General features: G+C 47.5%; 1 protein-coding gene across 4 annotated transcripts in view; it reads right to left on the bottom strand.

Moving 5' to 3' along the window:
• The window catches only part of CACNA2D2 (calcium voltage-gated channel auxiliary subunit alpha2delta 2), a 587,546-nt gene extending 568,091 nt beyond the window's left edge, over positions 1 to 19,455 (bottom strand). For 3 of the 4 annotated variants that reach the window (XM_043550544.1, XM_037904941.2, XM_043550545.1), the window contains exon 1: positions 19,267 to 19,455. In XM_043550544.1, the coding sequence (XP_043406479.1) occupies positions 19,267 to 19,376 (110 nt within the window). In that variant the 5' untranslated portion in view covers positions 19,377 to 19,455. Of the gene's footprint in view, positions 1 to 18,648; positions 18,865 to 19,266 lie in introns of those variants that run through there. The other variant, XM_043550546.1, reaches the window with a different exon arrangement.
• Positions 19,456 to 27,025: the final 7,570 nt, after the last annotated feature.

Below are 27,025 nucleotides of genomic sequence, written 5' to 3'. Positions count from 1 at the left end.
TCCCACTCAGTCTTGTCAGCTCACTGCAGCAGACAGTCTCTTAATGCATGTTTGTACAGTACCTAGCACAGAGGGGCCTTGACCTCAGTTGGGTCCTCCAGACCTTGGTGTAATAATTAATAAATAAGTAAATAAAAATCAGAGGGATAATCTGGGGAGGTGACTTTATTGGCCTGCAACCTAGACCGGGACAAACGATGTGAACAAAATGCCGCAAATACTAGATTACATTTTGTAATAAACGCACTTGAATTTGTGCTCTATTTGTTTACCCAAATAGTCTAGTAAACAAGTATAACTGGTAGGAATGTTCACAGAAATAGCCAATTTTACGGGGAATATGAGAGAATATTCCTGGAAAATGAGTTTTGAACCTGAAAACCCAAGTGTTTGTCATTTAAGAGTTACAATCCACCAATCAGCAAACAGACACAATACCATGTGATCAATGTGTCCCGTCAAAATACCTTGAATTTCAAACTTTGCATATAAAATACTCACAACCAGCTTTTTTTGTAGAGAAGTTGGAGGCCAAAGGATAATTCAGTAAATAAATTTAAAGAGGTTTGCAAAAATCATGCTGTCAGGGTTCCCTCCCCACTCTGAACTCTGGGGTACAGATGTGGGGACCCGCATGAACAACCCCCTAAGCTTATTTCTACCAGCTTCGGTTAAAAATTCCCCAAGGCTAAAATCCCTTTTGTCCTTGGATGGTATGCTGCCACCACCAAGTAATTAAACAAACATTCAGAGAGGGCCACTTGGAGCCCTATCTCCCCCAAAATATCCCCCCAAGCCCTTACACCCCCTTTCCTGGGGAGGCCTGAGAATAATATCCTAACCAATTGGTTACAAAGTGAGCACAGATCAACCGCCGTCCCCCCGGGTCTTAGGATACTGAAAATCAATCAGGTTCTTAAAAGAAGAATTTTATTTAAAGAAAGGGTAAAAGAATCACCTCTGTAAAACCAGGATGGAAGATAACTTTACAGGGTAACAAAAGATTCACAAAGATGAACTCCCTCTAGGCTTAGTTAAAAGTTACAAAAAACAGGAATAAACCTCCCTCTAGCAAACAGAAAATTCACAAGCTAAAACAAAAGATAATCTAACAAGCCTTGCCTGGCTTTACTTACTATTTTTGTAATATTAGCGACTGGTTCAGGATTGGTTGGAGGAGATGGATTTCAGCCTGGCCCCTCTCAGTCCCAGGAGAGAGAACACCCAACAAAAAGCACAAACAAAGCCTCCCCCTCCCCAGATTTGAAAGTATCTTCTTTCCCCATTGGTCCTTTTGGTCAGGTGCCAACCAGGTTATTTGAACTTCTTAACCCCTTACAGGTAAGGAGGAATTCTAGGCTACCCTTAGCTGTATGATTATGACACATGCTGTTTGTAGATGTCTGGCCAATAGAAAGAGGATAAGTTAATTAGTCAAATGTAGTAAATACCATACTTAATGGTACTGCGAAGGGTCCCCGCAAGATTGATGTATCCCTTTATCAACTCACACACACTCCCACTGCCCTGGTAATAAAAACCAAAGAGCAAAGCACACCACAAGAAATCTCTTTTGCAGACAGTGAGGCAGAGGGGAGGGAAATTGCAATATGGGGCTCCCCAAACCAGTCACTGTCCATCTCAGAGTGGGTTTCTTCATTACGTGACCATTCGAAAAAATGCAGCCATCACATGAAGGGCACTGGAATTTTAGCAACATTATTTTGGAACTCTTCCACCTGAGGATCCCAAAGTCCTTTTCAACTATGAAAGAACTAAGCCTCACAGACTCTCAGAGCCTGAGTGTGATGCTGTAGCAACACTAGGTTACAGCTGTTTAAGTGAGAGCAGAATCATTCTGTGGCCTGTGTTGTGCAGGAGGTCAGACTAGATGATCATAATGGTCCCTTCTGACCTTAGTATCTATGAATCTATGCAGGTGAGGTCATCCTCAGCCAAGGTACGGAGAAGTTAAGCCAATGCCAAAACAGCAAGTCCAGCTGCCTAACTGCTAGATAAAGCTTCTCTCTCTCCCCCCTCTTTCCAAAATCCTTGATCATACCTACACTAGTGTAAATGAGGAGTAACTGTACAGAAGTTGGTGGAGTTTCACCAGGTTTCTAATGTTTTACAGTGAGACTGGAACCACGCCCTTGAACTCTTAAAGCCTGTAACAGAACTGAAGAGCTGCAAGATACTGCTTTAATAAATAAGTGAATAGGTGTCAGTTTTATAAAGCCTATTTATTGCCTGAAGGAAGTTCACCCAACAAATCCCCATCAAACCCTCGTGACTGACAACGTCCACACATCACCATGCAATCAGCTAGGTGCACAATGGTTTACATTAATACCTCCCTCTGTGCCGACACTATCTCGGCTGTTTCACCACTCTCTCAGCTGCTACAATGTCTTTCAGCCATGATGAGTATGGAGGGGTTGAAGAGATCCCATCCCCCGGTGTAAGGCGAGAGCAGGTCTAGCAAAGCTTTTGCGAGCAGCATGAATTATTAACTGACTTTATGATGTAACGACAGACACACTGGGTTATTTGTTTATTGTGTATAATTCATGGCTCTCTTGGGAGGCAGACAGGGAGGGGTGGAGGAGATCACTGCAGTTCTCGTTTGTTCCAGGAAAGGAACATCAGATGGAAAGCAAAGCTGCCCAAAGGAAAGCAGTCCCAGCTTCCACAAAGCAGCCCATGGGATTCCAGCACCCAGCTGGGGACCAAAGCACATGCTCCACAGCTTGGAGAACTAGCAAAGCAATCAGACCGACATAGCCAGTTGGCAAGAACTCAGATACTCTGTGTCTGGGCACTGGTGACAAAGGATGCCAGGCTATCTCCTAACGATGTTCTGATCAGTGGTCAGTCCTGGGGCCAGTTTTGTTTGCTGACTCAGTGGGTGCTCTGGGGCAGGAGCACCAACAGGAAAAAATTAGTGGGTGCTCTGTACACACCGGCAGCCAAACTCCCCTCAGCACCTGCCCCGCTCTTCTCCCTCTCCCCCCGCCCCCTGGAGCGCGCCGCGTCCCTGCTCCTCCGCCTACCTCCCAGTGCTTCCCGCCCGGCCACTGCCAAACAGCTGTTTGGAGGCACTTAGCAAGCTCCAGGAGTGGGGGAGAAGCAGGAACGTGACGCGCTCAGGGGAGGAGGCAGGGAAGAGGTGGGGCCGGGCATTTGGGGAAGGAGTTAGAATAGGTGCAGGGAGGGGGCAGAGTTGGGACAGGAACTTTGGGGAAGGGGTTGGAGTGGGGGCAGGGCAGCAGTGGGAAGGGTGGGGCAAGGGGCGGTCGAGCACCCAGGGGAAAGAGGGGAAGTTGGCACCTATGCCTGGGGCACTCAACTGCCAACTAGACATCAAGCCATTGATCACTACCCGTTGAGTCCAACAATCTAGCCAGCTTTCTATCCACCTTATAGTCTATTCATCCAGCCCATACTTCTTTAACTGCTGGCAAGAATACTGTCAGAGACGGTATCAGAAGCTTTGCTAAAGTCAAGATATAGCTCATCCACAACTTTCCACATATCCACAGAGCCAGTTATCTCATCATAGAAGGCAATCAGGTTGGTCAGGCATGACTTGCCCTTGGTAAATCCATGCTGACTGTTCCTGACCACCTTCCTCACCCCAAAGTGCTTCAAAACGGTTTCCTTGAGGAACTGCTCCATGATTTTGTCGGGGACCAAAGTGAGGCTGACCAGTCTAGTTCTCCGGGTTCTCTTTCTTCCCTTTTTTTAAAATATGGGCATTATATTCTTCCCGTTTTTACAGAGAGGGAACACTGACGCACAGGGGTTAAGTAACTTGCCCAGGTCGAGGGAGGTCCTGGATGATTGGAAAAAGGAAAATAATCACCTGTGTGTTATGGGGATGGCCTAGTTAATGCTGAACAACTCTGTGACAAGGTTGTCCAACGGCTCTTCCTTTGTAAATGTCACTCAGCCAGAATCCTTAAGCAGCCCCAGAGGGGGTCTGGCAGATCAGAATCGAGGCTGGGCTGTGGTTGCATCACCTGTTTAATGCTGCTAAGGTGTTTGGGAGAAGCGGACACAACTTCACTTTTTCTCCCTGCCTTGTCCCCTTCTTTCTCTGCGTTGGCTTCACTGTGCCTAAGCTCTAAAAACATACAGGAGAGTGGCTCCTTTAAATAAAAGGCCAGTTGTAGCACTGATATAGGTCTTCCCCGGGCCTCACAAGTTAAGCTGGGTTTTGTGTTGCCACTGAAGGGAAACTAGATTGTATCCATTTATGTTGTCGCCCTGTGGAGTGAGCCATGTGCTTGAAGTTGGGGGTCTGTGACCAGCTAATGCTTAAAATTTGGCCCCTTTCCTGCTCCTCCCCCACTCCCGGAGCTTGCTAAGTGCCGCCAAACAGCTGTTTGGCAGCGGCTGGGCGGGAAGCACTGGGAGGTAGGCGGAGGAGCAGGGACGCGGCGCGCTCAGATCAGGAAGGAGGAGGAGGAGAAGGAGCGGGGCAGGTGCTGAGGGGAGTTTGGCTGCCGGTGGGTGCAGAGCACCCACTAATTTTTCCCCGTTGGTGCTCCTGCCCCAGAGCACCCAAGGAGTCAGCGAACAAAACCGGCCCCAGGACTGACCCCTGGGGCCATAGGCTTCAGTCCTGGGGCTGGTTTTGTTCAACATCTTTATTAGTGATCTGGATGATGGGATGAATTGCATCCTCAGCAAGTTTGCAGATGACACTAAACTGTGGGGGGGGGGAGGGGAGAGGTAGATATGCTGGAGGGTAGGAATAGGGTCCAAAGTGACCTAGACAAATTGGAGAATTGGGCCAAAAAAAATCTGATGAGGTTCAACAAGGACAAGTGCAGAGTCCTGCACTGAGGAAGGAAGAATCCCATGCACCACTACAGGCTGGGGACCGACTGGCTAAGCAGCAGTTCTGCAGAAAAGGACATGGGAATTACAGTGGATGAGAAGCTGCATATGAATCAGCAGTGCGCCCTTGTTGCCAAGAAGGCCAACGGCATATTGGGCCGTATTAGTAGGAACATTGCCAGCAGATTGAGGGAAGTGATTATTCTCCTCTATTCGGCACTGGTGAGGCCACACCTGGAGTACTGTCTCTAGTTTTGGTCCCCCACTACAGAAGAGATGTGGACAAATTGGAGAGTCCAGCGGAGGGCAAAGAAAAGGATTGGGGGCTGGGGCACATGACTTATGAGGAGAGGCTAAGGGAACTGGGCTTGTTTAGTCTATAGAAGAGAAGGGTGAGGGGGGGGATTTGATAGCAGCCTTCAACTACCTGAAGGGGGGTTCCAGAGAAGATGGAGCTAGGCTGTTCTCAGTGGCGGCAGATGACAGAACAAGGACTAATGGTCTGAAGTTGCAGTGGGGAAGGTCTAGGTTGGATATTAGGAAACACTATTTCACTAGGAGGGCGATGAGGCACTGGAATGGGTTACCTAGGGAGGTGGTGGAATCTCCATCCTTAGAGGTTTTTAAGGCCCAGCTTGATAAAGCCCTGGCTGGGATGATTTAGGTGGTGTTGGTCCTGCTTTGAGTAGGGGATTGGACTAGATGACCTCCTGGGGTCTCTTCCAACACAAATCTTCTATGATTCTATTTCCACACAGCCAGTCAAAGGCAGAACCAGGACTAGAACCCAGGAATTCCAGACTCCCAGTTCTGTGCTCAAGCCTCAAAAGGGTACGTTTACACTGCAAGTGAAGGTGTGACTGTAGCCTGTATAGGCATACCCCTGCTAACTTTAATCTAGCAAGCACAGGTAATAACAATAGCGTAGATGTTGCAGCACGAGCTAGCAACCGGAGAATGTACCCAGTGTGCTTGTACTTGGGCAGCTCTGAAGCCCATGCTGCTACATCTACACTACTGTTGTTATCCATGCTAGCTAGCTTAAATCTAGCACGAGTAGGCATACCTTTACTTGCAGCATAAGGAGGCAGTAATCAATTCAGAAGGAAGGATGCTCCCACAGAGAGTGACACCCCAAGGCACTTGCCATGCTTACCAACACTCTCTCACATACACACACTAGAAACCGGAGAACCAAAGATAATTCACATTTTTGTTTTCGATGCCAATATTCATTTATGAAATCAAAAACTCTTGTTTGCAGGCAACCAGAAAGCTTGTGCAGAGAATATCCAGAGTTGTTGGGTTTTTTTTATTTTTTTTTCCCTTGAAGACAAAACCAGTTTTTAATGTGGCACTCTTGATGGGTCTTATGACATCATCAACCCCTTTCTATTTAGAATAATGACTTCTTCCACACGCCAAGAGATTTGAAATTACCTGTGAAATATATTTCCCTAGGCGCAGGCTCAAGAAGCATGTAAATTACCCAGGCTAATGGACTCTAGAATTCTCTCTCTCCAACATACACACTTCCACCCCCAGTTGGAAATGTTCAGATGAGATCATGGGAGACATGCTAAGGGGTAAATATTTGTGGGATGAGAGAGTTGTTGTGCTGAGGCTCCCCAAGAACTAGCTCTGCCTTTAGGAGCCAAGATACGCAAGCCTTATACAGAGAGAGCACAAGCGAGCACCTAGTAAAAAGTTGGTGCACTGTCAGCACAAAAATGTAATTTTAAAAGAGCGCTTTCTTGGAGCCATTGCCTGGCCGTAATTTCTACAGTACAAGCAGCCAAACTTACTATGGATTATGCTGGAGAATGCACCCCTTTAATCTTCAAACACCCGATGTTATGGCACGTTGATCAATTGGCAGCAATTCCTCCACCTCTTCTCTCAACTCCTCAGAGAAACAGCCCTGTTCAAATATACATTAAGCTCCTCGCTTTGCTGCCAAGGTGCTTGCCAGAGTCTGGCCCCCAGAGTCTGGATTCCACAAGGACAATTCCCATCCACCCCAAGACAGGGAAAGAAGGATTCTTCCATAGAGGTCACTCTCCTGGCCATGTCTCTACTCTCAGAGCATCAGTATATAGAACGAGATACACTGACTCCAAGAGAAGGTGCTTTGTCCATTGAGAGGAGCAGATATCTGGGAATTATATGACCTGAGTTCTATTCCTAGATCTGCTATTGACTTACTGCCTGACCTTGTCATGTCAACTCATGCCTCTGATTCACCTGAGCTAGCTGTTGTTCATTTTGAAGTGCAAAAGTTATTAACACACACATACTAAAAGGAAGAGTTATGTAGGGGAGGAAAAGGCATGGGGAGGGAACCAAGGATGCACACATGAGAGGAGAAAGACACCTAGGTGCTCATACTTCAGCAGAGAGGGAAAAAATGAAATGGGACCTGAAAATATAACTATACACACACCCAAAAGGGCAGGACAGTCATAGGAATCAACTCTTTAGCTGGTGTAAATAGCTGCAGCTCCATTGGGGATCAGGCCATGCCACTAACAGAGCCTACTGCAGGCAGGGCTGACAACCAGCCACCTTTCACCAAAGTCATACAAATCACAAGAGCCCCCGAAGATCTATACTGAAAAAACAGTAGGTGGGAAAATAGGAATGGCCACAAGACAGCACAGAACAAAATGGGCCAAGTTTATCCCCCCAGGGGGATTCCACTGAAGCAAGTAGAGAAAGCCCAGGGATGAATTTGGCACAATGGTCTTTGCATGGGTTTTTCAAAGTCAAGGTCAAGTTGCAAAGCATTTCCTAGGCACATCCATCCTACTAAGCCACGGATTGACAGAACCCGTGGTATCACACTGCTCTCATTTTCCAGAAGCATAACCAGGACAAGCAACTTGAGCATTTTCAACAAATAGGGCTACACAACATGTCGAGCCATTTTCCCCACCAACAGCTAAGATCGGCAAACACTCTTCAGGGTCACGCTCAGAGTTCAAAATTAACGGTTAGCCCAGGCCACTAATCCAATCACCACACTATATACAAGTAATCAATCCTGAAATACTAAGTCCAAGTACAGTAACAGCAGAGAAAGTGGGAATAAAGGGAATGAGGCTGTGACAATGACACGTTTCATTGCTGTGACCCAAATGAGGACAGCGCTGGCTTCATTCACAAGACTGGCCAAAAATATTTAATACATAATTCAGAATATTCCATGTTTTGACTGCTGAATTTGGATTTATTTATTGATTTATATTGCACCTCTCGCAACCTTCAAATGCTTTAGACAATTTCAAACTTTACACCTATAGATATCACCCCCAAAATGCAGCTGCCATTCTGTATACAAGAATTTTAGGACCAGGCAGTAAAGACACAATCTGCACCCACTTAAACAGGAACAGGAATTTAAGGAGGCAGATGAAAATTATTCAAATTAGAACTTGGCTCAGTACAGTCAGGACCTTATTTTCCGTAACATCTGAGATGGCACCCCTTCAGGCACACACCAACTCCCCTTCCCCACCACCACACTAGGGTATCGCACTTGTCCTCCTGAGTCAGCGATAAAGCAATTTGCTGATCCATCACCACCACTTCCGGCTTGGCTGTCTTTGGGATGGGGCGGGGAGGGGAGGTCTCCCATCCATGTATTGCCTATGTCTAACTCTGCTTATCTTAGGAGAGGTCACAAATGCTATGTGGTATAGCTACATGAATGGGTAAATGCAGTCAGGGAAGAAAGTCAATGGGTTTTACAACCTATCATACAAAAAATATTGACTCTGGCCATGGGCACATCCATCCATCATTTAACTATGATCCCACGCAATATAAAAAGCTCACCCCCGATGAGAAGGCCACACACTCAGTTGCCTGAAAGCCACCAAACAAGTGACATTTATTAAGTGGCTCTTTGCAAAAAACAAGCTGCTTTCAGTGCATGTAATTACATTCACAAACAGCTCGAACCGCCAGTGCAAGACTCTACTTGGAAAGATGTCAGGAAGGGGGGGGGGGGGGGATTGGGAAGGAGGAAGAGAGAAAAAAAATATTCTCACACACACCCGCATCACTATGGGCAAATCTCCATGCAGCATATTGACCCGAGTATTCAGTCTGATCCCAGACAAAATAAAATTGTACCTTCTGAGGCAAATGAGGCATAAACAGGGATGTCAGAACGGTACGGTGTACAAGACAGCGCAGTGCAAGGGGAGAGGGAAAAGAAACCATTTATCTAAGCAGGCATGAGGTGAAATCAGACCCTGTGTCAGACCTTGGCTCTCAGGCATCCTTTCACAACTGGCCACAGAGTGGCATTACAGCTCCATTTCACCCTGCAGGATGCCTGGTTAAGAGAGCAAGGAAAGGCAGGTAAAAGAAATGCTGCCTCAGCTTGGACCACCTTAACCCTAAACACTACTTCACTGGGGTGAGAATGCTGCCCCAAATCCTCATCAAGACTGTAAATAAGAAGCGGAGGGGATTATATTTCTCTCCAAAGAGAAACTGGGTCAAGACAGCTCATTTCCAAGGCCAACAGAGACAGCAAAAAAGAACAACATAGAGGGGCTCCACTCAGTCTTAGGGCAAGGGGAGGAAAGTTGGTGTTTCTGTCAAAAACATTTACAAGGCATCTCTGACATCAGGTCACATGTGTGGGGAGGGGATAGATAAGGCTGCCTAGGAATAAGTGGTGATGTATGGAAGCTCCATGAAAGTATGCAAAATTAGATGTGCTTCTTTCCTTCACACCAAGATAAAAATCAAGACAGAAAAAACTACATCCTCCATCCTCTTTAAAAATGGAGGCAAAAGCTGAAGTTCATCCCAGATCTAACTTCACTGCCTTTAGCAGAGTTGCACTAAGAATAAATTTGGCCCCAAACCTTGAAAGCTCTTGGGTGGCCCTCTGCCTGCACACAACATGCTTCTACAGCAAAAAACAGCCTGGGAGACCGAAGATGGTGAATTCTGCTACACAGCAACACAGACAGGATGGTTCAACTGCAACAATAAAATCGTCCACTAATGCATGTTGTGTTTGGGGCGGGGGCAGCTTGTTTGGGGCTAAGTGTTGATTCACTCCCCCCCTGTGCTCTCAAAATGGCTGTCATTCTATGGCAGGCAGAGCAATGTCATCGGCTCGGTCACTGATCTACAATTAAGATTCCCAGGCAAAACCAAGAGAGAATAAATAAAAACTGAGAGGTACATATGTGGAGGGAAGGCACTGATTTTTATACCCAGTTTTGCAGCAAGGGCTGGGTGGGAAGGGAAAGCACAGAACCCTCTCTGAAGCTGTGATACATCTCTAATGGGCTGGAGGCTCAGAGACCTCTCTTTGGCTTGCAGGCCTTGAATAATTAAATGCAGTTTCCTCCAACCTTCTTTTCCCTGCTGTGCATGACGGGCTGCAAAATGGTTTACCATTACCTTGGGAAAGGGCTTCTCGTTCCCCTGCAGAGCCCCTGCCAGAACACAGGCCTTATGCTCCCCAGTGGAAGTGCAGGTGCATAATTTAATTGTTTTTTCCCCCTACCAAGCACAAGAAATATGTTATCAGCAGTGAATGCTCACGTATATGACTCTAATTTATAAGGCTACATCAGATATGAGGAAATGGTACTTTGGCTCCTCCTGGCTCTACTGAGTTCATTATAGAGCAGTAAAAGAGGCTCAGCCACACATAGCCCAGAATTTGGCTGAACATTCAACACGCGATAAAATTGTATATTAGGTGCTCTGCTTAGCTTCTTCCTCACTTTTTTATTCCTCCTTAGTCTCTGTTTTACAGCTGCAAAAAAAAAAAAAAAAAAAAGCCACCTAACTAGGAACAGGGGACTTTATCTCTTCCTGTCACTGCACCAAGCCCCTAACAAGGTGACCGTCTGACCATTCTGAAGAGATCTATGCAAAGCTTATGAATCTGAGGACCTAGCTACTAGAGTCTCATCGATTCAGAGGGAGCGTTATATGTGAGACAGCTTTATAAATCACCTGGAGCATAGCAGCTGACACCAGCTGCTCAGAGGAGTAGGAATGGAGACTCTAGACCCCCTGTACCAGGCTTCGGTGTATAAAAAATGCCCCCGGGTAAGAAACAAAGTCTGATTTCAAAGCGGATTGGTGTCTTGCTATGGAAGGAGTGTTCTGGGGGCCGGTTCTGCAGTGTGTTGAAATGAGTCCATATTTATAAAGAGAATAAATTTCCTCGTTTGTCACTTGAGTGGAGATGGATTCACACTCCCTCCCAATTCTTTCCACCAATTTAACAGTTTAAGGGGTAAATCTGTTTGTGTGCGGGAAGGCCAAGGAACTAAGGAAGCTAGTACTGACGACACTTCTATTTATCAACAAGTCAGGTAGGCGGAGGCAGCCACAGTGCGAACCTGCGCCAGGCCTGCCGCATTGTGGAGTGTCAGCTCTGAACTGTGGGATGTTGCGGGGCGAGAGGGCCAGTTAATTCCTGCCAGAGCTCACATCTGGGGGGACCTTCAAGATGATCGCTGGCCGATACTGACTCAGCACTCTCCCCTTAGGGCTTGGATTCCCCGGGTAATCTTGAGCAGGCACCGTTGTACAGCCAAACGGTCTCCTCGCTTAGCACTACACACAGCCCTTCCTTCTACGTACCAGCCCAGCGCAACCAAGCATGCTAGGGCCTGAAACCACGTGCAGCTCATTGGAACAGGAGCTTCCAACGTAGCTGAAACATTATACGTTGCCTGATGCAACAGAACCCCTTTCCCACTAACCTTACCCACTTCTTCGGCAATATGTTGACGTTGTCCCACCTGCCTGCCCTCCAACCGTCAATACGAAACACGAAAAGCAGACAGAGAACTTTATCTAGCCAATTTATAGGCAACCCCGAGGCTTGATTCTCCAGCCCTTAGTCATGGAAATAACCTTACTAGAGTGAGTAATCCCATAGACTTTAAGACTACTCACATGAGTAACTATTATTCACATGGATAAGAAACTCCAAGTCTTTAGGGCATTTGATTTGTGTTCCCCCCCCTCCCCCAGCATAAATTGCAATTATATTTCTAACCCCACAGTGATTTTTGCTCTGATGCACAGTGTAATCTCACTAATTTGCACTTCATTTCGCTGCACACCTCATCATTTGCACATGGAAACAGTGGTCTCCCATTCTCATCCCCCCACACATTCCCGCCACTTCTTAGAAATATAAGCCTTCTCTTAACAGCTAAGACTTCATTACTTTTACAAAATTTACTGCGGAACATTCACTAGCATGCTGTGAAGGCTCATAAATAAATTAGAGATAGACAATCCTCGGCAGGTAAATTAACATGCATTTTGAAATGCATTATCCTTGGTTCTCTATCATGCTTGTTCATTTACTCACTAATTGGCAAAACCTGGTAGTTCACAATGGACAACCCCGCCCCTCCGCCCCAAAAAATCATCCATGTGGCAGGGGACAGTAAGACAGACCCTGATTTCAACAGCACCAATGTAAATCTGAAGTCCCCGATTTCAGCGGTGTCACCACAGATTGCACTGCTGCTAGTGAGAGAGGAATCTAGCCCACAGAAAGTAGAGTTTGACTCCTTATCTGAAAAGATATAGATACGGTAGAACTCCATTACAGCCAGTTAATAAAAGTCAACGGAAGCTGAGGGCTCCCCAAAATTCTCCCCCTGAACTCGTACATGAGAAATCTGACAGACCTTGAGAAACATCCACACTAGAAATGCATTGGGCCCCATCCATCCTCGGTTTAATTCCATTCACTTTGCTGGAGTTACAAATGCATTTGGCTCATTACATATACACAAATTCCACTCTGTTTTGGCTGCAGTGCCCAAGGCTTTATCATTGTCAGCTACATTTCATTGAAGGTTTTATATCCCCATTAAGTGCCCAGGCCAACAATTTGATTGCTGACATAGGGCATTACCATGCAGAAGAGCCAGGATCAGGCCTCATCCCTCACTCCCTTCAATCCCCAGCTCAGTTGATGCTGGGCACTTCAGAGTCTCTCACAGGAGACAGTCCAGCATGCATTGGTCTTTTGTGCCCCCATTAGCTCATTGAGAAGCAGCTTTAGAGGAAGCTGCTTACACTCCTAATTGCAGGAAAGGATCCAGGGTTTGCAATGGAGTGCATGACAGGATATGGAAACCACATACCACACAATGTTTCTCTGGCCTGATTTAGATTCATATGCCTGGGTCTCCTGCCCTGCATCCCAACCCCCCCGCACTTCACTCCAGCCGCTCTGGCTAAACATACTGATACACGTATCTGGAAGTGGACATAAACAGGCATCTGAATTACATACAAAAGAACCAATTCTTCACTCTGGGAAAACGCTCAGTATATTTATCATCTGACTAATATCTTCCAGTCTCGAATGATATCGACCAGCATTAAAAGATTGTTCTTTTGGTGAATCCTTATTTCAACAATAGGGAGGTTATCAAAGTTGTTGAGTAATTCTGCCCATGTGCTTTCCTCAAAACAGTTTAGTGCATTTCCAACTCCATGACCCCATCCCAAAGAAATCTATGCCATTCAGGTTATCAGTGCTGTATAGCCCTACAACAACAAACCAAAGTGCATAGCCGAGAACTCAGGAGCAACTCTACAACAACAAACCACTGCAGACATCAATAGAGGAAACAAATTTGCTAAGGGAATGCATTTTGCTTTCCCAGGGTTCTCAGGAAAGCACATATTTAAATGTTCTGACAAGTGTGCTTCCTAGCAGAGTATTTAATTCAAGTACTTCTTGCTTGAGAATGCGTTTTAAAAAAATTCTATCCTACTTGGCTATTTCTTCAACTTAAACACAATGTAGTTGTCCAAGTTGTGTTGTTTATCGTACATGTACAGTGTTATACTGTAAATATAAACTCCAGCACTAGACCCTCAAGGGCACTCTGCTGACATTTGAAGCCCCAAAGCCAATAGACTTGCTTGAGGATAAACTCCCAGGTTCCCATTTAGCCTGCAGCTGACCTTCTTCATTGGAATTTTAAGGGAGTTTTGCACAGAAACAACAGTTTCCTCAGAATGGAGCCTCTGGATTAGGCCCAGTTTTGTACTCGGAGGGATGAATTCTACCCTCCAGAGCTCAGGAGGGTCCCTGCTGATTTAAGTGGGAACCTCACACACTCAAGACCAGAACTAAGTCCTTAACAATTAAAACAAACAACTACAAAACAAAAACCTTTCCAGGGCTGAAAGAAGCAAGCCAGGGGCACCATGATGAAGGGGGTTCACATAAGCAGGGCACATGATGCATTTAACCCATTGGCGATAAACAAGAAACACTCCTCATTATCATATTGCCCATGAGTGACCCATACTGGGGGATGCTTAGCAGCACAGAGGGAACTGTCTTCCTGGCTTCCTCTCTGCCAGAGGGAATATGGCTGTGGCAAAGAACATTTTAAAGTGGTAGAGAGGGGGAACAGAACTGAGAAAATGAAGAACACAGGATCATTAAGAGAAAAAATTGGGCCTTATTAGTGAGGGATCCTGCAGAACGAGCTTAAACACTGAGTCAGGTCAGAAACGACACGCATGCCGACTGACATAGTTCCCATAGTGGCTTCACTGTCAGGAACAAGGGCTCACATGCAGCTGTTTCAAACATGAGCCCTGAGCAAGGGATGTTTGGGGAAAGGCCAGGAGGGGGAGAGAAAGAAAAGGAGATTTCAAACATCGGAGAGAAATATAGCAAATGAATGCTTGTTTTGGACTCAGCCTGTCTGGGTCCTTCTCCAACAGCACTCTGCACAGTGCAGGAAAGCCTCACAAACAGGAAGGCCAGTTCTGTGGAGACCCCAGTAGGTCGTACCTCAGGCAGGCACAGTTTCTCACAGGGGCAGGTGGACATGCTGGGCATTAGTCATTCACCAGCGGCAGACAACCCTGCTCTGCAGGCTGTTGCAGAGGAAGAGCAGAGCAATGGTCCCATTTCCTCCCTGCTCCCTTTCTAGTGAATGGCACCGGAGACTCTTACAGCTCTGCTCTAGGGTGAGAAGAGGCTTTCCTCTCCATCCCGTCCTGCATCGCAATGTAAGGGCCAACAAAATCAGGTCTTAATGGAGGTTATGTGCCTCACAACACCCCAAGAGGATCATTACCTCTGTTTTCCGAATGGGGAACTGAAGCACATCAGGAGGTTAAGGCCCAAACTGACCAAAATGGCCAGTTTTGAGGCAACCTAAAAACCTCTGGAACACCTGCAGCTTCCACTGACCTCAGATGGAGCTCTCAGTGCTCCAGATAACGAGGCCTGTGGTGTCTCAAATTAAACATCTCAAAATAGATATATATCACTGCCCACTTTTGACTGCTGCCCAAGTTCATAGAGAAACGACGGTGGCAGGGCCAACAAATGAGCCCACCTCTCTGAATCCCAGCCCCTGAACTGAAAGACCATCCCTCCTCTCCTCTGATAGTACATCTTGTTATTTGTTTGGATATCCCAGCAAGAGACTTTAGCAGCCACGTCTCACCATGGGGTGGGCGAGTGTAAAATGGTTCCGAACACACATGCTGTCCTACAAGAAAAAAAATGGGTCACTGCTCTCTAGCCAATGGCAACTTTCCTTCAAGTCCAAATGATAAATGGCAGATTCACGGAGCGAGGCGGGGGCTTGCTCTGCTTTCAGGGTGAGGGACTGATAATTTATACATGGGCTATTCTCTAGCAGTTATGCACGTGTAATTCCCAACAACAGGAGTTCGGCATGGGCACCAACAGGAGAACAGTCCCCTAAGTGGTCAACATTTATAGAGACTATGCATTTTATATTCCAACAATGATCAGGACAAATCCATCAGGGAAGCATACAGCAGTTGTTGCGCCTTTGCAGGGATCTCACTGCAATCCAGCACCAACTAGCTGATGCCTCCAAGTATTTAAAAGAAAAAAAAAAAACAGCATCAACCAGCAGCCCTTTTTTCCACCAGAGCTATTAATCTCGTTCATGACGTACACATATGTGCCCACCCATAACAAGAAATCAGTTGGTCAAGTGGACACCACCCAACACGCCTGCTTGAATGGGTCTGTTTCAATTGGGGATTTTGCTTTCTAAATCTCAATGAGAAATTTCCCTTTGGACAACTGCTGAGCTGAGCCTTCCTTAGCTCAGCATAAGATGATTAAAACCATGTTACCCAGGAGGAGAGAGAATATATGGAACACTGACTATTTACCACGGACAAAACCAGAAATCAATATCCAGAACCACTAGAGACAATTAATGCGATTCCTACTTTCAAAAAATTAACAGTCCCCCCCCCCCCCCCCAAAAAAAAAAAGGAAAATATTCTAATCATTGCACATGCTGCCCTAGGTCATAATGAAACAGTTCTAGGGAGTCTGCAAAAACAGCCTCATTCTTGAGGACCCTATAAAGGGAGACAACTTAAGCAACTCACACAGAAAACCTCTAAAGATAAGCAGGGTTTCTAATCAAAACTCAATATTGTTCTTTGTTGATATATGGAAGAGAAAAAATGGTTTTATAATTGGAAGAATTTGGCATCCAGTTTCGTTTCAACCAAAGGCATCCTCCAAAATTATACCTGTGTTACAGGTTTAAATTAAGTCTTTTCAATTGCTGGACTGGTAAAGGTGGGCGCGGGGGGGGGGGGGGGGGGGGCTTATAATAAGGGGAACTGCCAGGAGAAGGTGCTTAGTCTGAGTGTAACAGTAACGATCAGGAACAGTTTTCTTCTGTTAAATATTTCTTTCCTTGAGTGACAGACGTTACAATCCCGAGAGCTCAAGAGTACCGTACATAAGGCATTACAGTCCACATGTTACAGGGCATTAACCTACTGCCCAGCAATCGTGCCTCATCATCATCCAATACCCACACATGACTTCTTTTTTCTTCCCCAGGTTCAGAAAACAGGTCATAATGAGAATAAAATAACAGCAGTAAGAGGCCAGGCTGAGGTCTCAGTTCCAATACTTTTCTTCTTCAGATGCAGCGTAAACCAGAATTGCTTTCTGCCCTCTGTGAGCAAAGGCACACACACTCACACAACCCCCTTTTAGGGCCAAACCTTCCACTTTATAAAAGCTTATGAACCATATGTTGTCATTGCTGGGCCCAGTTTTGCATTCCTGGCATACATCAAACTCCAACTGATTTCAATGCAGGATTGGGCCCATTCTGGTAACACTGTCATTCTATCAAAGGTGCTAATAAAACATGCCTTATACTAAGCACTGTTTTGCCAGCAGTTTAACACGGCTGGAAAAAAATTGCTGTGAGCTAAAACCTAGCATAGCAGACAGGAGCAAATTTATAATACTTACTTAATCAATTTGGGTGGAAGAGGGAAGCAAGTTTTGTTGTTGTTTTTTTAATAAATTATAATACTCTAGAAACATGTCTCCTGATTTAAGATCCTTGTTTAAACTTGTATAATAAAAAAAAACCCTAACTCTAAATTAAAAACTGGTATCTGGAAAGTAATATGGTCTGATACATTCAGAATCTGGGGAGAGGGAATGCAAAAAACACTGTTGAGATCTTGAAGTGTAAGGATCCAATCCTACAAACCTTACTAGTGTGATGAAGGATTAACAACACAACTAGGCCCATTGACTTCAATGGGACTTCTCGCATGAGTAAGAATTACTCACGTGAGTTGTAGTTGCAAGATCTGGCCCTAAAAATGTGCTATTTATGCAGTGCAGGCATATTCCACACACCCCGGCAATAGACACCTCTCAAGGTTTTATTCTGAGGAACGTGTGTGCATGTTTGACAGCCAGATTGACAAAAAAGATCCCAACAGCTCAGTATCAGAGGTCAATAACATGTGGGCTCAGAAGGATGATTACAATGAGCTCCATAACAGCCCTGGAGTCATCTCTATGATGGGGTATGATGCTAAATAAATAACACAGCAAACTACGCCTTTTAGAACGGAGTGCTAGTATAGTGACACAACAGACCAGATTGATTCCAAATAAATAATTCAAATAATTCTGTTAATAAGCTTCCTTTTTAGAAGACCTAAACACATGAGTCTAAACACGCATTCAAAAATATTTTGGCCCTTCAGTAAGTTACATTAATTTCAAGAAGTCTTTCATCAAATATTTCCTTAAAAGCATGAGCTAAAAATCAAAATATATATATAAAAAAATCTGATGCTTAAAAACCACAAAAATTGTGACTCAAAGCAACAAATATCCGGGGAGGCAAGCACAAAGTTAAGGGTGACTGCCATTATTAACCCATGTCATTGAGACCTTTCTCCACCTTCAGAAAAACACAACGTAAGGACATGGTGTCAGCCTTTACTCTGAACAGCCTGGCTCTTGCCGTTTTGTGGCACAAACCCTTAACGTCTCATAACGTAGATGGTGGCGTCTCAAAACACATTCCAGAAAGGTTTGGGGTGGATTTGCGGAAGGGAAAACGGTTGCAGCTATCACATTGTGGAATGAACAAGTGAGAGCAAAAATTTCCAACTCCAACTGTAAATATAATTCTACATCCTTCCTTTATTACCTTACCCTCCACCCAGAAAATCATATGCTTTCTTATTTTGTCTCACCAGACTAAAATCAATTTGTCTGAGTTCAGGGGAGGCTGGGGGGAAGAACATCCTCAGATTGATAGCCTGTGGCTGTGGAGCTATCTATTATTAGTTTGTACTAAACTCCGCCGGGCACTCCTGGATTGCAGATGCCGTACTGTGCACCTGTAAACCAGAAAAGCAATCTCTGTTTCTTCCTCTCTCTCTAAATTAACATTTAGATAACTGTATTAAAGAAAAAACCCAAACCTTCAGGCATTGGTGAAGTTTGAGTTTTCCAGCAACTTGCCATCTATTTCGATTTTCCTTACTAGGGGGAGGGGGACGGAAGGATTTCACACCAAAGATTTCAAAAACTTATTATTAGAAGAAAATAAAAATAAGGCTGCCTATAGGAACTGCCTAAAAAGAAGTAACTTGCTGGAGTGTCACCTCCTGATCACCTATCCAGAGCAATCTTTGCTCCTGCATACACGCTCCAGGTAGGCACGCATTTGCAATACCGAGGGGCGTGCAGCGCAATACTCAAAACCCATCGCTGCTGCTGCTGCCCCCGATCCCTCCGCACGCTGCCTGTATGAGAGAGTTTGCCAGGGAGGAGCTGCAGGTCATTACGTTAATTCAGTTTCACCTGTCCGTCCGAGCACGAGTCCCTCTCTCCCCACACCTCACTTTCGGAGGCATCTTCCTTGAAACCCGGGGCGCTCCCGTGCCCACGCCACCCTGCACCGACCGCGCAACTCCGCTCCTCCACGGGGCAGCGCGGGGAAGGTGCCGGAGCCGGGCGCTCGCCAGCCCCCGCTCCCGCGCCTTGCCCGGAGCGAGCGAGGGGCAAGCCCGGGGGGCAGGGTGCCGGCAGGTACTCACGTGTAGTGCTGCGGGAAGCTGTAGCCGTGGGCGGCGGGGGCGGCCAGCAGCAGGAGCAGCAGGAGCGGGCCGAGGGGAGCCGCGCGGCGGGGCTGCGCCGGCATCGCCATGTTGCCATGAAAGATGCAGCGGGGAAGGGCGAGCGGCGGCGGCGGCGAGCAACCTCTGCCCCCTTCCTCCTCCTCCTCCTCCTTCCCCCGCTCCCGGGGCGGCCGAGCGCCCCCTCCTCCCCCGCCGCCTCCCCCGCCGCGGGTGCGCTGAGCCGGGCCGTTCTCAGCGGGGCGGCCGGCAGCACTGAGCCCAGCCAAACGGAGCCTTTCCCTCAAATAGGCTGCCGAGGCGCCCAGCCTCCTCCCCCCTCGCCGCTTCTCCCCCCGGCCCCCCCATCGCCGGGCGGCACGCGCCCAGCCCAGCCCAGCCCCGCCGCCGCGCATGCTCCCCCCGGCCCCGCCGCCGCCGCGCGCCCCGGCCCGGCCCGGCCCGGCCCGAGCGCCCCGGCCCCGAAAGGGCGCAGCCAGTCCCTGCTCTCTACCTGTGTCCCCCCACCGCACCAAGCCGTGCCCCCACTGCAACCTCCCCCCAATCCCTCGATGCATCCACCCCTCCTGTGCCCTCTGCAAACCATCCCCCCCATCCCCCTGCACCCCTGTATCAGCCCCTCCATCGTCCCTGTATACCAGCCCCCCACATCCTCCAGTGCATCAACCCTGCCAGTGCCCCGTGCAAACAAGCCCCCAATCCCTCGGTGCATGCACCCCTCCTGTACCCCTCTGCAAACTAGCCCCCATCCCTTGGTGCATCCCCCCTCCATCTCCCCTGCAAACCAGCCCCCCGTAGTCTAGTGCATCCACCCTGCCTGTGCCAGCTTCTGTGCCTCTCCCTTGTTCACCGTCCCCTGGTGCATCCACCCTCCCTGTGCCAGCCCCTGTACCCCTCCTGCAAACCAGCCCCCACCCCCAAATGCAGCCTGCCTGTGCCAGCCCCTGTGCCCTCTGGAAACCAGCCCCCACCCCTCTGGTGCATTCACCCTGCCTGCGCCAGCCCTTGTACCCCCTACAAACCAGCTCTGCCATCCCCCTTCTGCCACCACCCTGCCTGAGCCTGCAGCTGTGCCCCTGTAAACCATCTCCATGCTCCATCCACCCTGCCTGTGGCTAGCCTGTGCCTCCTGCAAACCATCCCCCACCCCCCGTGCATTCACCCTGACTGTGCCAGCCCTGGGCCCCCTGGAAACCAACCCCACCAGTGCATCCACCCTGCGTGTGCCAGCCCCAGGGCCTTCTGCAAACCACACTTCCTCCCCAGCTGGTGCATCCACCTTGCCTGTGCCATTGCTATGCCCCCTGGAAACCAGCCCCCTACTCCAGCTGGTGCATCCACTTCTGTGCCAATCCCCATGCCAATGCAAATCAGGCCCATCTCTCTGCGGCCAGTTACACCTGCTGGGGTGGGGAGAACTGTCCCTATTTGCCCGAGAGAGGAAATAGAGATGATTTAATTTTACCCCACTACAGAAATCCATCTGCTCAAAGATATTTCCTCAGAGGCTAGTGAGGTCTCCTGACTTCTCAAGGGCCTACATTCCTACCGTCTCAGGACATGTGTGCACAATTTCCCAGGGCCCTCACTAATAATCTCTCATTCTAGTCCCTTCCATTTGGGCTGCAAAATTTAAGATTAGCACACCCCCTCTGGTAGACAGGAAAGTGTAATTTAGTTTGTACACTCGATTTTTTTTTTTTTTTTAAATAGATCTGTCCCATGCTTGGGGCACGTCTGCACTTACAATGTAAAAAAAAAAAAATGTAGTGTCCAACAAATTGGGAGGATTGGGGAGGCCCTAACAGGGCTCTCTAAAACCCCAACTCACCCTCTCCCCTCCCCCCAATAAAAGCCAAGGCAAATAAATGGTCCTTGCAACAGGGCAACAAATTCTACCTTTGGAGAAGCAAAGCAGGAAGCACATTGCAGGGCTGAGGACACCTGTCCCCCACAGAACACCCTCACTCCATTCCCCCTCCCATTTAAAGTGGAGGTGGGGCAGCTATCTTACATGCTAAGACAATCTCAACTGTCACATCACATCACATCGGTCTTGGAGGTAGCTGGCACCCGACTTATTTGGGGTTTAAAACCCTGCACCTTCAATGTCATCCAGAAATAAATACAAAGTTAGTGCAGCTGCGATGTAACATGCATCCCAAAAGAGAGTCCCCCAAACCAACAGGCTGCTGCATTCTGCACTTGCTGCAGTTTGATGGGCATAACAGTAGAGCAATATGTAGAGTATGTTACAGAAACGGGAAGCATCTGGTGCACTAGGGCAAAGCTCCTGCATGACCAGTTAAGGTTCACCAACATAGCACCCCTTATCAGAGCTTCCTGTGCAGGGGTTCTCACATCCGAGTGCACAGAGTCCAGCCCCCTGGCTGAGAGGCATCTAGTTCAGCTGCCTTTCAGCACAACAGAATCATAGAATATCAGGGTTGGAAGGGACCTCAGGAGGTCATCTAGTCCAACCCCCTGCTCAAAGCAGGACCAATCCCCAATTTTTGCCCCAGATCCCTAAATGGCACCCTCAAGGATTGAACTCACAACCCTGGGTTTAGCAGGCCAATGCTCAAACCACTGAGCTATCCCTCCCCCCCAAAAGATTTAGCTAATGCCCAAAAGCCCAACAAATCAGTCCATCTTCAGGGCTCTGTTCTCTGTCCCCTTTCTGGGGGGACTCTGGAGTCTTCTCCTCATCTCTGGTACTGAGCCCAGGTTCCCTCATACTGCATTTTCCTGGGGGATACTCCCCTGCTGATCCTGGCTCCAAGCTCTTTATAAGCATCTCTCTACAGCTTCCTCCCAAAGACTAGCCTCTCTCTGCCTTTTATGAGGCGCAGGTGGCCATTAAGTTATCACCTGACCCTTCTTAGTCCCACCCCCTTTGGCTGAGAAGTAACTAATTAATTATGGCACAAGTGAAGCACATGTGACAAACTGGCCTTTAACCCTCTCTAGCCCATGATGGGGTTTCACAGTCAGTCTCCGTGTCTAAAAGAAATGGTTTCACCATTTTGGCTGGGTGTGAATGACCAAAGGAATTCTGATGTCACCTAACTAGATTCACCAGCACCCAAGGTTATGAATTTCTGTAACAAAAGGCAGTCCAGCCTCTGTCACTGCAGGTTCTGTCTTGAGTCTTGATTTTCTTAAAATCCCAACTCCTGGAGTCAAGTGAATCTCTGTTTTCATTTTTAAGAAAGTGACTGTCTAGCTCTCCGGGTTGTGAATAAAAGTTTGGAAGCATGATCTGAGTGCAAGCTAAAGGCTCAAACATCAGAAGATAAATAAAATGAACCCTCAAATTATTATTTTTTTAAATCTCAGGGTTTGGGGGGTCTTGGTTAAGATTTTTTTTTAAGACTTGGGGTTGGCAATATTGCTTCTGGCTGATTGCATCAGAGACTCAGTCTTAGCTAGAGAGAGTCACAGTCAGCTTGCCTTCAACCAAACCGCATCCCCAGCAAGAGACTGGGACAGCCTTTTATGATGAGATTACTGGTTCTGTGGATGAAGGGAAAGCAGTGGATGTATTGTTTCTTGACTTTAGCAAAGCTTTTGACACGGTCTCCCACAGTATTCTTGTCAGCAAGTTAAGGAAGTATGGGCTGGATGAATGCACTATAAGGTGGGTAGAAAGCTGGCTAGATTGTCGGGCTCAACGGGTAGTGATCAATGGCTCCATGTCTAGTTGGCAGCCGGTGTCAAGTGGAGTGCCCCAGGGGTCGGTCCTGGGGCCGGTTTTGTTCAATATCTTCATAAATGATCTGGAGGATGGTGTGGATTGCACTCTCAGCAAATTTGCAGATGATACTAAACTGGGAGGAGTGGTAGATACGCTGGAGGGGAGGGATAGGATACAGAAGGACCTAGACAAATTGGAGGTTTGGGCCAAAAGAAATCTGATGAGGTTCAATAAGGATAAGTGCAGAGTCCTACACTTAGGATGGAAGAATCCAATGCACCGCTACAGACTAGGGACCGAATGGCTAGGCAGCAGTTCTGCGGAAAAGGACCTAGGGGTCACAGTGGACGAGAAGCTGGATATGAGTCAGCAGTGTGCCCTTGTTGCCAAGAAGGCCAATGGCATTTTGGGATGTATAAGTAGGGGCATAGCGAGCAGATCGAGGGACGTGATCGTTCCCCTCTATTCGACACTGGTGAGGCCTCATCTGGAGTACTGTGTCCAGTTTTGGGCCCCACACTACAAGAAGGATGTGGATAAATTGGAAAGAGTCCAGCGAAGGGCAACAAAAATGATTAGGGGTCTAGAGCACATGACTTATGAGGAGAGGCTGAGGGAGCTGGGATTGTTTAGTCTGCAGAAGAGAAGAATGAGGGGGGATTTGATAGCTGCTTTCAACTACCTGAAAGGGGGTTCCAAAGAGGATGGCTCTAGACTGTTCTCAATGGTAGCAGATGACAGAACGAGGAGTAATGGTCTCAAGTTGCAATGGGGGAGGTTTAGATTGGATATTAGGAAAAACTTTTTCACTAAGAGGGTGGTGAAACACTGGAATGCGTTACCTAGGGAGGTGGTAGAATCTCCTTCCTTAGAGGTTTTTAAGGTCAGGCTTGACAAAGCCCTGGCTGGGATGATTTAACTGGGAATTGGTCCTGCTTCGAGCAGGGGGTTGGACTAGATGACCTTCTGGGGTCCCTTCCAACCCTGATATTCTATGATTCTATGATTCTAAGTCAACTGCCCCATCCAGGATGGACGAGAAGGAAATATAGAAATGAGTGTCATCCCAATACTCCTCACTATCTTCCCCCAATAGCCTAAATCTAGGTTGTCCTTGGTCAGGGAAATCTGAGTACCAGAGCAGCTTTGTCTCTTACTTAACCTTAGAAACAGAGTGAAAATTTGCAAGATTATCGATATCCAGAAATGCTTTTAAGCTAGACCCTAGCAAATGCTCCCTTAAGAGGTCTAGGTTGGATATTAGGAAAAACTATGTCACTAGGAGGGTGGTGAAGCACTGGAACAGGTTACCTAGGGAGGTGGTGGAATCTCCATCCTTAGAGGTTTTTAAGGCCCGGCTTGACAAACCCTGCCTGGGATGATTAGTTGGTGTTGGTCCTGCTTTGAGCAGGGGGTTGGACGAGATGACCTACTAAGGTCTCTTCCAACCCTAATCTTCTATGATTCTAAGAGACTTGGGTCCATCTCTTAGATCAGGGATCTCAAACTTGAATCACCAGGAGGGCCACATGAGGACGAGTACATTGACCTGAGGGCCGCATCACTGACACCCCCGCTGCCCCCGGCCCCGCTCCCACTCCATCCCTTCCATAAGGCCCCGCCCCTGCCCCACCTCTTCCCACCCCCCTGCCCCTATTCCAACCCCTTCTCCAAATCCCCGCCGCTGCCCCACTTCTTCTCCGCCTCCTCCCCTGAGCACGTGGCTCCCCGCTCCTCCCCCCTCCCTCCTGGAAAGCGCTAAGCACCGCCAAACAGACACTGTGGCTACAACATTCCTTACACTTCCTGCAGCTGGGACCTAAGTACAATGCGGCCACTTGAAAAGAACAGCAGCACCAGGCACCACGAAGTTCCACGAAACTAGGATGCAGCTGCCATGTTGAATTCATTTGCAGTGAGCAAAAAAGTCTCTGCAGCTGTTTTCAAAACGTCAGTTTTGGTTCCCAAAGCACATCTCAGCACTTTGTCCCCATGTGAATTGGAGGTAGCAGCACAGCGCTGTAACATTTACTGGACCCCGCACCGTTCACCACATGATAGCCACAGCCCTGTGACACAATGTCAGTGAAGCAGAGATCTTCCTCGGAGCCAGTTTTTCTACACAGCTCCCTACCATCCGATTGGGATGGGATGGAATTCCATTTCCTTCGGGGTTTCTGGAATATCTTGCTCACCTAGGATCTGTTAGGATGCATGCACGTGCCTTCCCAATATACCTGTATTGACCCAGCGTGAGAAGCAGCCATGCCATGCAGGCAGCAACTAGTGAGAAACCACCCCCACTTCGCCAGAATATGGACCAAAGAAGAAGGCCATTGTCACAGGAAGTGTCCCATCCCTGGCGGGGGGAGTGCGATCAAATACATCAAGAGGTGTATTTGACAGCAGCAGACTATAAAATACAGTGGTGTAGTGGAAGGAAAAGGGGCTTTTTACTGCACAAAAGGCTCTTCTACAACCTTTCCGCTTCTGGAATGGAAGACGCCAAAGGGAGTGAGTATAGGAAGGCTAAGGAGAAGGGATGGGGGAAGAAAGGGAAAGGTGACTAGCAGGAGAGGGGAGTGAGAGGATGAGGAAGTGAAAACGGGGTGTTCCCAGCCTGCTCCTAACAAAGCAGACATGCTCAAGGTCTCTTGTACCATTGAATTCATTGGTGTAAATCTCAGCCTAAAGCCATCGCCTCCCTTCCCTGTTCCTAGGGTTTTCTCCTGCTCAGCCCCTAATTCCATCTGCCTCTGTGAGAGATGCTCAAGCCTTTTTATAGTCTGCTTGAGCAAACAAGCGCTGCCTGGTGTAGCCTCCGTCACTCTCATTCTGTCTCCTTCTCTCTGTCCCCAATGACTAGTTAAGTATTTATTCACAGTGGAGGAGTCGTTGGGCCAGAGGGAGAGTGAGACTCTGGTTAGGGCCCCTGCCTGGAGGGTGGGAGATCCTGGGTCCAGTCTCCCAGCTCCAATCACACTTTCATTAGTTATCCACCATGGAAGAGCTTCAACAGGAGAGACTGACGCAGACCCACATCATATTAAATCCCATAGCTCTGTGGTTAGAGCACTTTCAGGAGAGCTAGGAGAACCCCTGGTCAAATCCCCTCCCACCCTCTGGAAGAGAGGGGGAATTGAACCCTGGCCTCCCACATCCCAGGTGAGTGCTCTAATGGCTAGGCTAAAATTTACAAGATAGGCCCTGCCTCTGGTTAGCAAATCATGCAAAAGGGCCCATGGCCCTGTCCCCTCTCTGTACCAGCATGCAGAGTTGGACCACTGCTCCAAATGGGTAGGGGAGAGTGATCTACACCATCCCAGTGGATTATGCATCTTCTGGACAGTGGACAACTCTGGGCCGGATTAGCCACAATGGGCCTTTTCCTTCTCAGTTATACTGGTTTAACACTGTTATGGAGTTACTCTTGCTTTACACAAGCAGAAGTGAGACCAGAATATCCTTGGATGGCCCAGTGTAAGGATTTTGTTCTGGAGCAGGTTGGAAGAGGTACCTGGTTCACAAACAGAAGGGCTAATAATTCTGCACTCAGCTAAACCAATGTAAATCTGAAGTCATCCCATGGAGTTCGCCTGGATTTATACCTGTGTAAATCCAAGTAGAATCTGGCTTTGCACGGCTAAAACATGCTTGTAACTGACATAGGTGCCTACCTTCCTTTTAGACTCAGCCCCTGAGTGAGAGGATGGAAAATGCTGGCTGACATACCATTAAAGTGAGATAAATAAGGGTAGGAGGTAATTAAGAGTAAACAGATGATAATAGCTAATACACATTCTGACTTTAGAGGCTTACTCTTCTTATCCAGTGTTCTTCAACCTGAGCTTCTTGGCCGATGATGTATGAGACTGTTTCATGCCAGATATTAGTGTTTCAGAACAGGGGAAAAAAGAGTGCACTCAGTGCTAATAGAAACATAATAATGTCAGGTTTCAGAGTAGCAGCCGTGTTAGTCTGTATTAGCAAAAATAAAAGGAGTACTTGTGGCACCTTAGAAGT

Source organism: Chelonia mydas, chromosome 7 (genome assembly GCF_015237465.2).
Source record: "Chelonia mydas isolate rCheMyd1 chromosome 7, rCheMyd1.pri.v2, whole genome shotgun sequence".
NCBI lineage: Eukaryota > Metazoa > Chordata > Testudines > Cheloniidae > Chelonia > Chelonia mydas.
Note: the sequence above shows the minus strand (reverse complement) of the source record. Positions and strands in the feature narration are given on the sequence as shown.